General features: G+C 31.6%; 1 protein-coding gene across 1 annotated transcript; it reads right to left on the bottom strand.

Annotated features, from left to right (window-relative positions):
• Positions 1-745: 745 nt before the first annotated feature.
• On the bottom strand, positions 746-15,887 carry LOC139517803 (uncharacterized). The gene is made up of 5 exons (XM_071309248.1): positions 15,791-15,887; positions 3,764-3,928; positions 2,493-2,751; positions 1,770-1,886; positions 746-1,217 (listed from the first exon to the last, which is right to left on the bottom strand). Exons 1-5 carry the CDS (start codon positions 15,817-15,819, stop codon positions 873-875), a joined length of 915 nt encoding a protein of 304 aa, XP_071165349.1. The 5' UTR covers positions 15,820-15,887; the 3' UTR covers positions 746-872.
• Positions 15,888-16,820: the final 933 nt, after the last annotated feature.

The raw sequence follows: 16,820 nt of genomic DNA, 5'->3' as shown, positions 1-16,820 counted from the left end.
TGCAAGAAATTAACAACTATAGGTCACCGTATTGCAAGTATTGTTTTTTACTGCATATAGGATCAAATATGATTTAGTGAATTTTATGGTAAACAATTTCTTCATTCTTATTTAAAAAGTATTTTTGTTGAAAAAATTACCGGTATAATTTATTTTAAAGCAACAGAATAAGGTATGAAAACAATAGATGTACAGATTTGTCTTGGTCTCGATATGTCTGCGTTACCAAACTATCTATTAATCACGTCTATTAAGTTATGTCTCGTACGGTGCCAAAATGTTTATTAAAGTTGGAGCAGAATTAATCGTTTCGAGCTAGTGATGAACTGTCTTGTAAAGTTACCTTATCTGCAAAGCGCCACTGATTCGAATCAGTAAGACTGGTTTATGAGAATAGTATGTCTTTTACCTGTTAAAAAGTACCTGACAAAGAACCGTTTTAAATATTTGATTGCAAGTAAACATGTAAAATTAAAACTTATTTTCTCTTCTCTTCTTGTTTTATTGATTATAATTACTTTGTTCATCAAATTTATTTTCTGCAGAATAATTTTACTTGTCCCATGGGACAAGCTTTATATAGCTTTTACTTGTCTGACCTTTTTTTGCTCTGGTACCGGACAATCGGACAAACGTTATTGTCGAGGCCTGAAGCAGGTACATTTCACTATAATTTTGGGATAAATCATACGAATTTTACATAACAAATGTTCTGTACTTATACACATTAAAAGAAGAAAAAGAAAAGAATTCAAAGACTTTCAATTAGGACAGAACTTGAGTTTACAAATAATGATTGTGTATGGTACATGATTATGCTATTAATTACATGAAATGAAAATTCAACCATTAGGCCTATCTTCACTTGAGGTTCACTGGTCAAATTTTGCATTGCAAATGTTTAAATCATCAAATACACAACTTGAAATATGTTTTTTAGTTCTCTTTCTCGTCTCAATAACTTCCATCATATCATCAGTAAAAGGAAGAAACGAGCCTCTTTCATATTCAGAGAGAACCTCAATAGTTTTCAGTAATAATGATACAACAGGGGAATCATCACCAGATACAGATATATCTCCCAGGTGAGCATACTTTGCTGTTATAGGTGTAGAGTGACACTGGTGATTAAATCCAAGTTCTTTTGTAACATTACTACCACAAATCATCATCATTTGATGCATTTTAACTGGCCAATCTATCTTCCCAACATACACCTGTAACAACAAAGCATATATACATGTATGCACAATGTAAGTGTATATATATCATGTCAAAGTTAAAATCTAGATGAACTATGAAATACTGGCGCTAAAAATCTCCCTCTATTAAGAATAACATCTCCTTAATTAGAGTACTGGTAATCCTTTAGATTTACACCAAACTGAAAGTAAAGATAACTCTACTTCAAAATGGCAGGTCAAGTAAGATGATTGCATGTTAAAATCAAACTCAATAACCTGATCAAAGAGATAAGTGATTGTACTCTTACTTTTACCAAAAGTCGACGAAAAAGCAGACAACAATGTATACAGAATATACTAGACTCAGATTGACTTCCAATCTTTAGTCTAACTGAATGCCCTTTCTCAAATCAACATCAAAACTGAAGTACCATTCAATTAATTCTCAAATCAAAGTCTTATATTTTTAACATCTAATTGATGTCCAATGTGACGTGTATTACCAAAAGGATATCCCAATGTTACCCTGCATTTTTTTTATCATGATGAATATTATTTATACCTGTCATATTGACTTTCACTTACCTGAAAAATTCCTCTAGGAGCTACCCTAATAATATAACAATGAGATGTTGATCTGCTTCCACTCAGTGTATTAAACATTGTTTCATGTATGCTATCTTCAAGGTCAGGTTTTGAACCCTACAAAAAATGTTTACAATTAAACACAAAATCACAGAGTGTCAGACTTTTTCTTTGTGGTATATACTTATGTTACTTTGTGAAGGAATGTTTATGCAATCTAGGAAAACTTACAGGTTACTATAAAGTGAAAGAAGCCAGACAATCATGTTTTGTCTAACATGTGTGTACTGAATTGTTGAAATGACCTAATACTATGACTTATTTGTGCATTGGTTCCATATCAGTAAATATCATTCTCATATACAGTGTACTTCCAGCTGTTATCCAGCAAAATGTTAGCCATCTCTTTTTTTTCTCTTTTTTTCTTCTTATTTTCAGTAATTCTGTGTTCTCTGAGTGTTGCAAAAGGGGGCAATATGCTGTATGGCTGTGGTTGTTCTAAGTTATTCTTGGTTTAAAGATATTAATGATTATAGTTTCAGTATTTAAGGTTATATGTCTTTACTTTTAATTGAGCAAAGAAATTTAGTCACCTGTGTATATAATATTGATATTTTTCAACCTTAAAATATAGTACTTTACTTTACTTGCTATTTTTTTTTAAGTTTGATCAAATTAACAAATTGGAGTAAATCATAAATCACAGTAGCCTAGGCTACTCACCTCTTCAATAATATTTAAATATACGCTTGCATCATCATAATCATAGCTAGGATCATCCAAACAAATGTCCACCAAGGGTTTATACTTGACATATCTGCATGGGGCAGTATATATCTCAAATGGTTTTAAAGGTACTTTTTGCTGAGCAATAAAATGTCCATCAAAATGTTTCATCAGCAAACAGTGAACAAGATTTCTACCAAGAGACCTGGTACAGTTGCGTCCATAGGATTTAAATCTGTTACGACACTGCCTTATCCTAAAAATAAATCAAAATCCTGAAATGAATGGAGAACATAGAGAATAATGAACCTTATTTTGGGATTAGTACCTGCAGAATATTTAATGAATGGCTATTATTTAATTCAAAGGAGTAGGTCCGGTAAGGACCGATTTTGGCCTCAAATTTCAGGTTCATCTGACGAAAGATTTTGACCACTTTTTAAACACTTAAGTGTCTATTTCATTTGAATCAATTAGTGTATGTGAAAGATTTTAACTGATTTAGTCATTAAACTCGATCTGATTCAAGCTCAAATATAAAAAATCTACCAAATATGCCGAAAAATGTCACTTTTCTGATGTTTTTTTGTCAAAAATGAAAGTGGCCACATCCGTGTTCATCCTTAACCTTTATATATGTTATGTCTTATCATAAAATACAACTTACATTTCAATATTAAGGATGAACACGAATGCGGCCACTTTCATCTAACCTGAAAACCGTCTACATTTTAACTAAAATGATGGAATTGTGAAGATTTCAGTAATTTAGCACGACTTAATGGTGCTAGTACCCGATATATATATGTGCATTGTATTGTCAAAAACAGCCCATATTTATGTAGCAGAAGCATTCTACTGTCCAATAAATAACTAAAAGTTTACATTTTAACAATTTTGTAAAACTGCTATATTTTGGGGCCAAAAAGAGGTCTTACCGGACCTACTCCTTTATTGAACCAAAAAATTAAGTTTTGACTCTTCACATTGAATAATCTGTGAAGCAGATTATGTTAATTCCAGAGTTCTAATAAATCTATATGTAAATCCTGAATTTAGACAAATATAAACCCCAACAATAAATTCTCTCTCAACAAAAAGACTCTTGAAATCCTTTATAATGATTATGTCTCAAAAAGGTCCTTCTGACTCCTTTACCCCCCTTTATAATGTATATTAAGTACATGTGTGGTAGAAAAGAATATATGCAAGACCATGATGACTGCTATAATTGAATTAAAGTTGGTCTTGTTGTTTAATCTACTTACTGTGTTGAATTCCATGTTTCCCTGCAATCTCTTGTTCCAGTATGAGACACAATTTGTTCCCAAATTCCCTGGCCTAAAACCTCTTCACATGATATCACTTGCTTTATATCACAAAATCTAAATGGCCATCTAGCAGCTGATATTTCTGAGGGAAAAACATTTGACCTGCAAGAAAAATTATTAGTATTTACATGTTGGAAAGTATTTTTATATAAATGGATACCATTTTTCAGTGAATTTAAAAGTGGTCATAATGAAAACATGCTAACAGACTTAATGTTTTGAGAGTTCTTCAAAAGTCTGGTGATTTAATGCATGCCTTCCAAAAATAATTTGAATAAAGGAAAGATTTTATACTCATCACTACTACAAAATATAAACGTATTTACACTTTTGGTATTTAGCTGTATCCTGCCTCCGAATGACCTTAGATCAACTCCAAATCACCTTTTGACGTCAAGCAACAATCACATTTAAATTGTGACGTCAAATATTTTAAATTATGATGTCAATGTTTACGGGAACCTGTGTGATTTTACGTAATGGCAGACAAATTTGCATACAAGTGTAAATACGTCTATTGTTGAATTTGAAACAAACACACTGCCAAGTACATTTGTAAAATGTACAAATGTATGCAGGGCAAAATTTATTTCAATCCAATATAAATTTGACTTTTAAAATGAAAGTAATCCTATCTGATGATAATGATGATCATAATGATGTATTTTTTAATGAAAATTGACTCACTACATGGTAAATCATGGGATTGCAATTACATGTACATAATGTTTAAATGAACTCTTGAAATGATCAAATCTACTCTTTTCTGTCCTTTTCGGAAGACTAAAACAATTACAAGATTGAATTTATTTGTGTACATTGCAGATATTATGAAAGCAGCTAATGTGTGATATCACCAGCAGCGCTGAATCCAGGAACTCTACTGTACATCATTTGTACATTGTTAGAAAACATAAAAGATTAGAGCCACCATTATTCATTATTATACCAGTGCTTCCAATACAAAGACCCTATAAGTGAATCAATATTAAAACCAAAATATATGAAATATGTCATCTTTAATGACCTGACAACAGTATCTTTACTCTGTTTAAAGGTTCAGTTAGCTTTTGAAGTGAATGCCAACATTTTTGTGCTTTGAAAAGAATATTACCATTAATAGATTGGATGTTAAACATTTAAACGATTGATTGATTGATTCTTGGTTGCTTTATGCCGCATTAGTACAAAAAGGCTATACCGTGGCTAGAGCTAATTCTAAACGTACAAGATGTCTGAATGTTGAAACTGTATTTAGTATATGGTTAATTAAGGACATATATTAGTGTTAGTTAAACTCTTTGGTTTTATTCAATCTTTATTATAATTTATCTAGTCCAAATAATTTCATGTCTTGGAAGTCTATTTTAATTATTTGTCTATTTAACATGGTAAGGCATCAAAGAAAAAAAAAAATTCTTTATTCTTTGGTAAAAGCAAAATCTCACTATTTTAGGGAAAATCTTGATCATCAAATCTTTGATTATACCACTCTTAAACTTTTTAGCTAGCTCATGCATATTTCCAGAAAAATATAAAAAAGACATAGAAAGAAAATGTTTCAAATTTATCTGGCATTTGTCTGGAATGACAAACCAGATAAAGTTAAAAGAAATACAATGATTGGTAGTCATGGTAGTTATGAAAACAGGGGATTGAATATGATTGACATTGAAAGTCACTTTGAATCACTAAAAGCATCATGGATAGGTAGAATCTTACATTGTAAATACAGATATGGCCAGATGGCAACTTATATAATTATATATATATCAGATTCCTTTTTGAAAGTATTTTAATTTCTATTTTAATTTTAAATTATTTACAAGATCTTACAATGCTCAGGGGAAAATTGCCTAGCAGTTTATATGAATCAATATCGATTATAATAAAGTTGATCAACATCTACCTAATATTTCAAAATTTTATAAAAATGTATTAAAAAGCTGGATGAAATTAGGAGGAGGACAGACAGATATACCAAAAACCTTTTACGAAATTAGAAAACAAATTATTTGGGGGAATAAATACATTCAACTTAATAACAAATGTCTTTTTTTTTTAAATTGGATAAAAGGTAATATGATTTATAATTGAATGATATTTTAAATGAAAATGGGGAAATTTCACAAAATGTAATTTTGCAAAAAACTGAAAATAAATCCAATTGGATAGCTGAGTTAACATCCCTAAAGGATGCAATTCCAAAAGATTGGTTACAATGTCTTAGATCGGAGATTTCAACGAGAAGTGTAGTCAATGTAAAAAGACCATGTTTGTCAATAAGTGGTAATTATATTGACATTCTTTTTTGTCAAATAAGTTATTATATAACAGATTAGAAAAAGATTAGTAAAGAAACAAATTGTGAAACCTATTGGTATAAATGTATAATAATAATAATAATAATAATATTTTATTCAATAAAATATCAAGCATATTTATAACTACAATACACAATATATATACGATATATAAAGACAATACTAACACATTATATGGTAAAATATATTGGCATTTTATGAGTGCAGTATCCTAAAGTGTATGAAACAATTTGCTGATATTTTATCAGGGATAACCCATGAAAGCTTTAGAGCTTATTTCCAATGGGGTCCCTTCATGTAAACGGCTTATAGTGTTCGGCATACAAAAAAGATAACACACAAATTAATATGACATAAAAATTCATATAAAAAGTAATTTATATAAAAATATTATTAATAATATAAAAAGGAGTCTGAATAAGCCGCACTATAACTTTTGGTTAAGTGCTCTTTGACGCTAATTTTAAATTCCTTTATTTTTTTAACCTTAATTGGCAACATATATTCGAATTCCAATCTTGTATGCCATTAAAATAAAATGTGTCTTTTTGTTGACTTTTTACTGGAGGAACCCAGAAGTTATATTCACTATTTCGTAAAAAATGATGATGTAAATGTCTCACCTTTGTAAAATTTGAATACATATAATTAGGACAATGGTGGTAATAAATATTATGTACATGGTTTAATCTCAATTGTTTAACACGATTTTCAATATTAACATAACCAATACTATCATTTGACTATTCAATACATTTATGATGATGGTCAACTTTTGATCTATATCCAGTGTTTTTTTTTATAAATCTAACACATTTTTTTTGTAATACTTGTAACTTATCTTTATATTTTTTGCTGACACCAGCATACCATGCAGAACAGGCATAGTAAAATGACATTGAATTAAAGCTGTTACTAAAGTCTTTCTTGATTGTTCTGATAAACATTTTGCCTGTCTGTATAGGAAATTCAATCTTGAATTTATCTTTTGAATAATATTATTAAAGTATGGTTAAATGTTTTACCATTACAGACAAAATTTCATTTGAAACCATATTGTACAACTTTATTTTTTTAAAGAAAATAAATTGAAGATGTATCGATGAAAACTTTTACAAAGCATTTTACCTACTAACATGACTAAAAAGTTATTATTACCTACTAAAAAGTTATTATTTCATTTGTATTTAGATGGAAAATAACAGACAATGACTTATGTAACAAATGCTTTAAAGAAGAATATCAATATTATTTTATGTCATGTTCTTTTTTACACAATTTACGGAGAAAAAAAACATAATTTTTTGCAAAAAGTAAATATAGAAAAAGATTTCACATTGAAAGATATTGTTTTTGGCTATAAAATATCTGATAAATATTACTTTGGCTTTAACTATCTTATTACTATTATTGGGTTTTCAATTTATAAATCCTACTATGTATCTGATAAGAAAATGAAAAGACTTGATGTTTTTTTTTTATTCATTATAGAATTTACAAAACGAATGTATCATGTGTATTGTTGTGAAAATCTATGGATGGTACCAGCGGGATTCGAACCCTCAATCTTGGGATCTAAAGGCAGCACTCTAACCAATTGAGCCAAAGAAGATCTTCCCTAACTGAACTAGTTAGACTATCTTTATATCTCCAGGTCTACTACACTCTTCCCCCTTTTCTTTTTTCGGGCTGCGTACCATCCATTCGAGCTACTCACAGGTCCACTACTGTACAACTCCGAGACTTCTACTCGGAAGCCTTCTGGCCAGTTCCCTAAATGCCACCTAGAATTGCCATGGTATCCTATGACCTGCTAGTCAAACCTCATGACCAATTCTAACATCTCACTGCCAGGCAATATTCTATATACAATTTTTGTACCAGATGCTCGCAGCGCCATTGTTCATGTTGTTGTGAAAATCTATGGATGGTACCAGCAGGATTCGAACCCTCAATCTCGGGATCTAAAGGCAGCACTCTAACCAATTGAGCCAAAGAAGATCTTCCCTAACTCAACTAGTTAGACTACCATTATATCTCCTCGTCTACAACAGTATTATTCAAACATGTCAAAGAAGTTAAAAGAAGATAAATTTTTAGGTAATATTAAGAAACATTTATCAAATTGATGTTTTATTTACTAATATAATAGAATTGAAATTTATATGTATTCTTCATAAGGAGCTTGGACTTTTTGAAGACAATGTAACAAGCAACCAGGGGCGGATCCAGGATTTTGGAAAGGGGGGGCAAAATTTTTGGGACCTTTTTTGGGCTAAAAACATAAAATATAAAGTGTATAATATGCACTTTTTAAACGGTTCCTGGCGCAGGGCATGTTTATTTTGTAGTTGCTGTAAAGTGTAAGTGTTGGATATTTTCGATACTGTATTCTCCCTATTATTGTCTATCATTAAATGATACTAGTAGTATGGATCCAAAGCTAATGTACACATGTATGTTCTGATAAATTTGATGTGCATGGAAAATTCTCGCCGGTTTGTTGCAAGTAATAAGTTTATCACAACCTCACAAATTTCGTGTTGTAAACAAGATATATGCCAGACTATATGATTAAATTTAAAATACAACAGTCACGAGTTAAAAAAGACAAGCAATTTTTATCCAAATGTTTGGTTGATATATTTCACCCAACAAAATTAAGGGAAGCAAGGGTTTACAAATCAACCAAAGGCTAATAATGAGTCTGAAATGACAACGAAGTTATGATTGACGGCCGACAAATTGAGACATAAGGGCCACACCCAGCAGGCAGGTTGCAGTCTGGTCTTGAAAAAAGTATTCAATATATATCAGTTCGGCGAAACAGATATGACGGCCAGACATGCAAACTCTTGCCACAAAATAAAATATGCCTGTTTTTATACGCTCGTCAAAATTTTGACGGGACGTATTATGTTATACAAATGTCCGGTGTCCGTCCGTCTGTCTGTCTGTCCGTATGTCTGTCCATCTGTCTGTCCGGCGTAAACATGTCGCACCGTAACTTGAGAACGACTTATCCAAATTTCATGAAACTTATTATAGTTGTTTCTTATGATGGTCAAATGATCTGTATACTTTTTGGTGAAAATATTAAGATTAAAACTTTTTGATTTACAGCACTTTGTAACTAAAACAGGGGGGGGGGGGTGGTGTTTTTTTCACATGTCGCACCGTACATTGTATATCAAAAACAATTTTTGATTATTGCTTTAAACTTTACACACTTCTTAGTTATATTAATCTTAAGATCTGTATAATTTTTGGTGATGATTCAAAATTTAATTTTTGAGTTATTGAGTATTTTGTAAAAAAGGGGGACTTTTTTTTTACATGTCGCGCCGTATCTCAAAAACGGTTTATTATAATTGCTTAAAAATTTACACACTTCTTTGTTACATTAATCTAAAGATCTGTATACTTTTTGGTGATGATAAAAAATTTATTTTTGAGTTATTGAGTATTTTGTAAAAAAAGGGGAGGTTTCTTTTACATGTCGCGCCGTATCTCAAAAACAATTTATGATTATTGCTTAAAACTTTACACACTTCTTTCTTATATTACTCTAAAGATCTGTATACTTTTTGGTTTTGATTCAAAATTTTATATTTTAGTGATATTTAGATTTTTTGTAAAAAAAAAGATCGGAGGGGGAGGGGAAATATGTTCCGCCGTATCTCAAAAACAATATATGGTTATTGCTTAAAACTTTCTCAGAAACTATTTATCATTGTTGCATAAAACTTTCACACAAGACGACGGGGATATCATGCGCTCATGACGCAGCTCTTTATTATTCATCATGTTCATTGAATGCTTAATAATTCTGTTGGAAATTTTCGTTTCTAATAGCAAAAATGTGGACAAGATTTTTGCTTTCAATCCAAATACGACCAGAATTTTTGTTTGAGGCAAAAATCAGAATCAATTTTTTTCTCTCCAATATCTAAGACTTGTCTACTCAAATCAAATTGTTCGTACATTAGACTTAAAATGTATGTAGAGCTTATACTGACTGGGGATCATTATTCAGCTATGTTATTTTAAAAAATAGGCTGGGGCGTTTGGGCCCCTTTAAACATGTTTTCGTAGGTGTTTAATATTGATGCGGAACTTTTTTGTCATGAGAGTGTAATAGTCTGTATATATAGAGTATTACTTTCTGTTTGGTGGAAAATGAAATAGAAGTCAATACGTTCTTGCTCAATCATGTGTCGCTTTGAAGGTGTCATGATTATCATCCTCAGCAAAAGCAATGTGTTACTGTAATTTGAATATTAAAATGACTGAGCGACAATTTTTTCGATGCACTGGTCAACTCCACCATAGCGAATCATAGACACATGACTTTGATAATCAGTAGATTCCAGCGAAAAATATCTTAATAATTAAAGAATTGTCGCATACAAATAAAATAAAGAGTACATGGGAAATGGCAAAGCTCACGAAGTCTAGTCTGATTAATCATTTTACAAAAAAAAAAAAAAAAAAAAGTCCGAGCAAAAGGGGGGGGGGGGGGGGGGGGCGTACGCCCTCTACGCCCCCCTCTGAATCCGCCACTGGCAACTGATGGAAATAAAGGAATTTTAAAAATAAAAAAAAATAATAGCCTTTCAAGATCATGAAGATATCATCAGTGGTGGATCAAGAAATTTTCATAAGTAGAGGCCCACTGTTTGCCATAGAAGGGGTCTGCTCCGGTCATGCTTATGTAATGGTGGTTGGTTTTACCTTATAAATTATTCATATTAAAAACCACTTTGAAAAAGTATAATAGCTTCTAAACTGCCGTACTGGCCGTAGCTAGTTATGAGGTTACCGGGCCTACCGGTCTTCTTCCGGTAGGACCGGCCCGTGCCGGTCTGATGACGTCAGACTATAGTTTTGCATTCTGCACTTACGAACTGAGTGAGAAAGAAAACACTGAACATCACCTTCTTCAGGTTGATATTTTATTAAGACTACGTTTGTAACCACCATTATGTCTCATTTCGCCATTCTAAACATTTAAAGTATATTATTCATTGTAAACTGTGCTTAAATTATTTGGCTGATATTAAATCTATATTATTATTAACGACGTATTCTGTTTTCTAATATTCCGTGAACTCGGGAAAACTCATTCCCGTTACATTGGGGGATCGTCAGCATTGATGTCTACATAATGATAGATAAAAATAAAATAAGTATAAATCGTAGGAATCTAACCAGAAAAACTTTTACACCTATTATACTAAACATTTTTTTAAGTATCTCTCTTATTCACAGCATGGAAAATCAGGATGTAAAAAAATGTATTGGAATACAACGAGGAAGAAATGGATACAGAGATGTCGGAACTGACAAAAAGCATTGAATTTTTCTTTAAACCTGGGGGACGAATGCAATGTCCGGTGGAAGATTGTGGCGCTAAGTCCTTTGAAAACAGAACCAAGTATCAGAGACATTGGGAGGAAAAACACACTATGAAGTGTGTGAAGTATGAATGTTCAGTAGCCGGTTGTTTAGCGTCCTGTAGAAGGAAACATGACATCAAAATCCATTTGGTTCGCCAACATTATATGACAGATATGAGATTGATACAGTCTGCCGTAGAGAAATGCCAAAAAACACAAAGGAACAACAAAGGGTTTATTGACCCTGGTTTTTTTATATACAAAAACAGAGTGTTGGTACCTGATTCTGCCGGATCAACAGAGAGAGAAAATTCATCTAACACAAGTTCAGCCAAGCAAGTATCACCTTCACCTTCAGACAAAGCTGCTCAGGATTCACCTTCACTTTCAGTCAGGTCTACTAAGCAGTTATCATCCGTTGTGATTTCTAACCGGCAGTCAGCTTCTTCAGATGTGAATCCCACTAAGCACCTAGGCTCTAAGTCCGTAGTTTCAGTCCGTCTGGTATCATCACCCACTCCATCTATATCACTAATTTCATCTGTTCTAGCAGCTACAGGCAACCCTTCTAATGAGGATGCATATATGATGGACCTGAGTTTACAGTGTCAGTTCCGAGGAAGTTCCCAACCACTTCATCTAGAATTTCTTTGTCTGATTATCAGAAAAGATCTTACACTACTTCTACCGCTACTACTGCAACAGATACCACTTCTACAGATACTACGTCAACATATACTACTTCCACGGACACTACTGCAACATATACCACTTCTACAGATACTACGTCAACATATACTACTTCCACGGACACTACTGCAACATATACAGTACAGCCTGTGACATCCTCTTAGTTATGTCCACCCTCTTGCATGGTCAACATCCAATGGTGAACATTTATTGGGGTATTCAATCTTGAGATGTTGGCCATTTATTGGGGGTCATAAAACATAGGTAGATGTGTTATCTGATTATGTTACCTGTTAAAATCAATCAGGGTTGGAGTTTTAAGTTGGTATGTTTCATTAAAATTTACCTGTACAGGTAACTCAGGTTTCTTTTAAAATTGACATTTCACCTTTTATTGAAAATGTAGAATAAAATATTGTTTTACTCAATTAATTATTACTTTTTTTTGTCTTGAATTTTATTAAATTTCTATTTTTAAATTGTTTTTATTTTTCATTTATGTTTGTTTTTTTCATTACTGATTACTTTTTTGTTTCTTATTCTTTTAATTTCTTCTTGGTAAGTAATAACTAATAATCATGCCAATGACATTTAAAAAAAAATGAAAGTAATTAAACAATAAAATTGAGAAAGGAAGTCAGTTTCTTAACAAAATAAGATGATCAATATCAATCCTTTTGCAATAAATTTTGATAACATCTAATACATGTAATATTATTTTCGAAAACTACAAGTATCATTTATACATGTATATGGTTTAGGAAAAAACTAACTTTGTTTATCTATTTTATTTTTAAATCTCAAAACAAGAGTTGTGCACAAACAATCACTGAAAAGACTTATTTTCCAAATGCCCACCTAGTTATCATCAAAATTTGATAAATGCTCATTAAAAATGCTAATCATAATGAAAAATGTTCTAATATCTGAATAAAGTGAATTTTAAGAAAAGAAATTATTTAAAGAAATTGTTTTAAAACTTATCAAATATGTTATTTTCAGTTTAGTTAATTTCTGTCTAAATTTGTTTCCAGAAAAAATAAAGTACTGTGACTTCTAAAGATGGTGACACTTTTATGGTCTATTAATTAAATCATATTTTTTGGTGTATTATATTGTCGAAAGTGCTGGACTGGCATGATACATATTCTTGGTATACATTTGCAAAGAATATGTCACTCGACCTAGGCCTTTTAGATAAAGTTAATAATTGCAGGGACTTGAATGAATTAATATAAGACTTTTGAAGTCCTTGATAAAAAAAAAAATTAAAGAAAGATCTAAGAATAAAAACTTATGATAAAAACTGTAAACTTGATTGTGTGAATAGGTAGAGAATAAATGGTCATTATTTAGAAATAGAAAATAGTTGACAATATATAATTCCTAGACAATTTTGAATGCAGATCAGTCTATCTACAATAATAAACCATTTTAATATTAGAAAATTAATTTGAGAAACACCTTTTCAATAGAAAAAGGCAGGCATTGTAAATAATTTCAGTTATATTTGAAAATGATATTCATTTATTCTTCACTTACCAAAAAATAGACTTAATACATATAAAAAAAATAACTTTAATTGTTTAAAAATCATATAAAAGGGATAATATCAAAACTAATAGTTATGAGACAATTTTTTTCATTAAGCTATTTTTACAACTAGTTTTATTATTTATTTAACTTTTGAATTTCTTGTTATAATCACATTTAATAAATTTGACAAACACATACATGTATATTTTACCTGAGACACATGACCTGTAAGTTACATAATTTTAACATTTCAATGCATCCAAGATTTCCCTTTATCCTTGACTAGTTTTTGATTAATACCTTGTGTATTAAAAAAGTAACAAGGGGTATGATGATGAACATATAGGGCCACCATGGTGAACATATTTTTTATGGCCACCATTAATAAGATAAAGTCACAGGTAGTACTGTACCACTTCTACAGTTACTACATCAACAGATACCACTTCTACAGATACTACTGCAACAGAGACTACTTGTACAGCTACTACTTCAACAGCTATTGATAGGACTTATAATACCTCCTTTGGGTATTCTGCCATTGCTATTACTGAAAGTTCCAGCCAGACGTCCTGCCTGGATTACCCTCCGATTCAGCTGCCTGCCATCCCAGAGAGTGAGACTGAGTTATCTTTATATCTTTTATTCCTATCAAATAGTATGGACTCTCTGGGAAGGACGAGGCAGGTTGCTAAGGAAAGGTTAGAGACTATCAGGAAAGAGGGTTCCAAACTTGAGGTCGAAAGAAAGAAGAGGAGAGAGGTTGAGGTGGAGAATCGTCGTTTAATCACAGAACTTGCCGAATTAAAATGGAAGGACCAGCAATTCAGACATATGGAACCGTAATTCTTTTGTTTTGTGGAACTATAGTTATTATATATGACTGACTTATTGTGAAATTGTTGAGTGTTCATTATTTATATATTTATTAAGAAAGTTGGTTGGAAAAGTTAGTTGACTGTATTTTGTTGAATTTGAAATTGAAATATGTGATAAAAATTTCTAAGAATTCAAATTGATTTAAGAAATTTAAAAAGAAAATCAAGGTAAATAGTTTTGGAAATGAAATTTTTTATTGATTTTCTTTGATGTTAATTAAGTGCTAAAGTTAAACATAATTAAGGACTTGGTAAATCTACTTACATGCTTTCATATTATATGTACTTTGATCTATTCTATTGAATATTTTATCGTTGGACTAATGTCGTCCCGACATTAGGTCTTAAGAGAGGGGGAGTGTAATGGTGGTTGGTTTTACCTTATAAATTATTCATATTAAAAACCACTTTGAAAAAGTATAATAGCTTCTAAACTGCCGTACTGGCCGTAGCTAGTTATGAGGTTACCGGGCCTACCGGTCTTCTTCCGGTAGGACCGGCCCGTGCCGGTCTGATGACGTCAGACTATAGTTTTGCATTCTGCACTTACGAACTGAGTGAGAAAGAAAACACTGAACATCACCTTCTTCAGGTTGATATTTTATTAAGACTACGTTTGTAACCACCATTATGTCTCATTTCGCCATTCTAAACATTTAAAGTATTATTATTCATTGTAAACTGTGCTTAAATTATTTGGCTGATATTAAATCTATATTATTATTAACGACGTATTCTGTTTTCTAATATTCCGTGAACTCGGGAAAACTCATTCCCGTTACACTTAATTGATTCCCGATTTATATAACAAGCATTTTCCCAGAAAAAGGGGGGGGAGGGGTCATGGACTAGAATTTATAATACATGAAAAACTAATTAAAAGGGCAAATAAAGGTAAGTTTATAAATATTTTTAAATGATATAACTACTGACTTTAAACAGGTGTCGATTTGAACGGGTGCTGATTTTTTGAACTGTTAAAGTGATACAACAGGCTATTTGATTTTCTGTAATAGCACAATAGAGGATCGAACCAACGACCTCCAATATTCGAGATACATGAATTTTCAAAATCTATATATAGTTAAATCGGAATTTCATAATGGACTAAAAGAGAAACATGGCTAAGGCAAGTACCAATTTTTTTCTTTCACTTCATCTGCCATTGGGGACAAGGTAAAATCCGCACCGTTTTCGAAAGTGCACTGAAATGATTCCGTAACTGATTAATGAGTGTATATATATACAAGTAATAGCTTTTCTAAAAAGCTTGCCGTATTTTAGCTGATTATATTGAGATCAGTGGTTTGTGAGTAGATTATTTTTATTGGAATATTGCACTGCAAGCAATATAAAAACATAGCGCTTTTTTTCTACTAATTTGTCATTTTTGTTGTATTATTGGTGGACCCGTTGTTATGTTTATCTTTTGAATACTGGTTAATAAAATCATTACAGTGTGTACTGGCTGGTCATTATCGCGTATCATCTATGATACGATTTTGACACGCCTACCGGCATAGCTAATGAATATGCATGAATATAGATAAGATCAGCACGTGTAGCCATAAACTGGGAGTTGTAGATTTGTAGTGTAAATATATAGATGTAGTTCAGTTATAGAATAGAAAATTAGATCAGAAATATAGTTATTATTTATTAGTATCCCAGCAAGTAAAACACGGATCTATCACCGTGTTATAATGGTAGGAGACTTTATAAAATTGAGAATGGAAATGGGGAATGATTATAATGAATTCTGTGTCTATAATCAACGTGATAAAACTAGCATATAACCTACACGTACTATTTGACAAAATGGACAACAACAGAAGGCAGTGGTGAATCCAGAGAGGGACGTAGAGGGCGTACGCCCCATCCCCCCGGCCCCCATTTGCTCGTGTTTTTGTTTTTGTTTTTTTTTAATGATTAATCATACTAGACTATGTGAACTTTGCCATTTCCTGTGTACTCTATTATTTAATATTTATGCGACAATTCTTTACTTATATAGACATTTTTCACTGGAATTTACTGATTGTCAAAGTCATGTGATTCGCTATGGAGGCTTGTTTAGGGGGGGGGTATCAATATCCCATATCCCATTAAGTTTTTATCCCAATATCCCATATCCCTATAATGTTTACCCCTAATATCCCAATAAATA

Source organism: Mytilus edulis, chromosome 3 (genome assembly GCF_963676685.1).
Source record: "Mytilus edulis chromosome 3, xbMytEdul2.2, whole genome shotgun sequence".
Lineage (NCBI taxonomy): Eukaryota > Metazoa > Mollusca > Bivalvia > Mytilida > Mytilidae > Mytilus > Mytilus edulis.
Note: the sequence above shows the minus strand (reverse complement) of the source record. Positions and strands in the feature narration are given on the sequence as shown.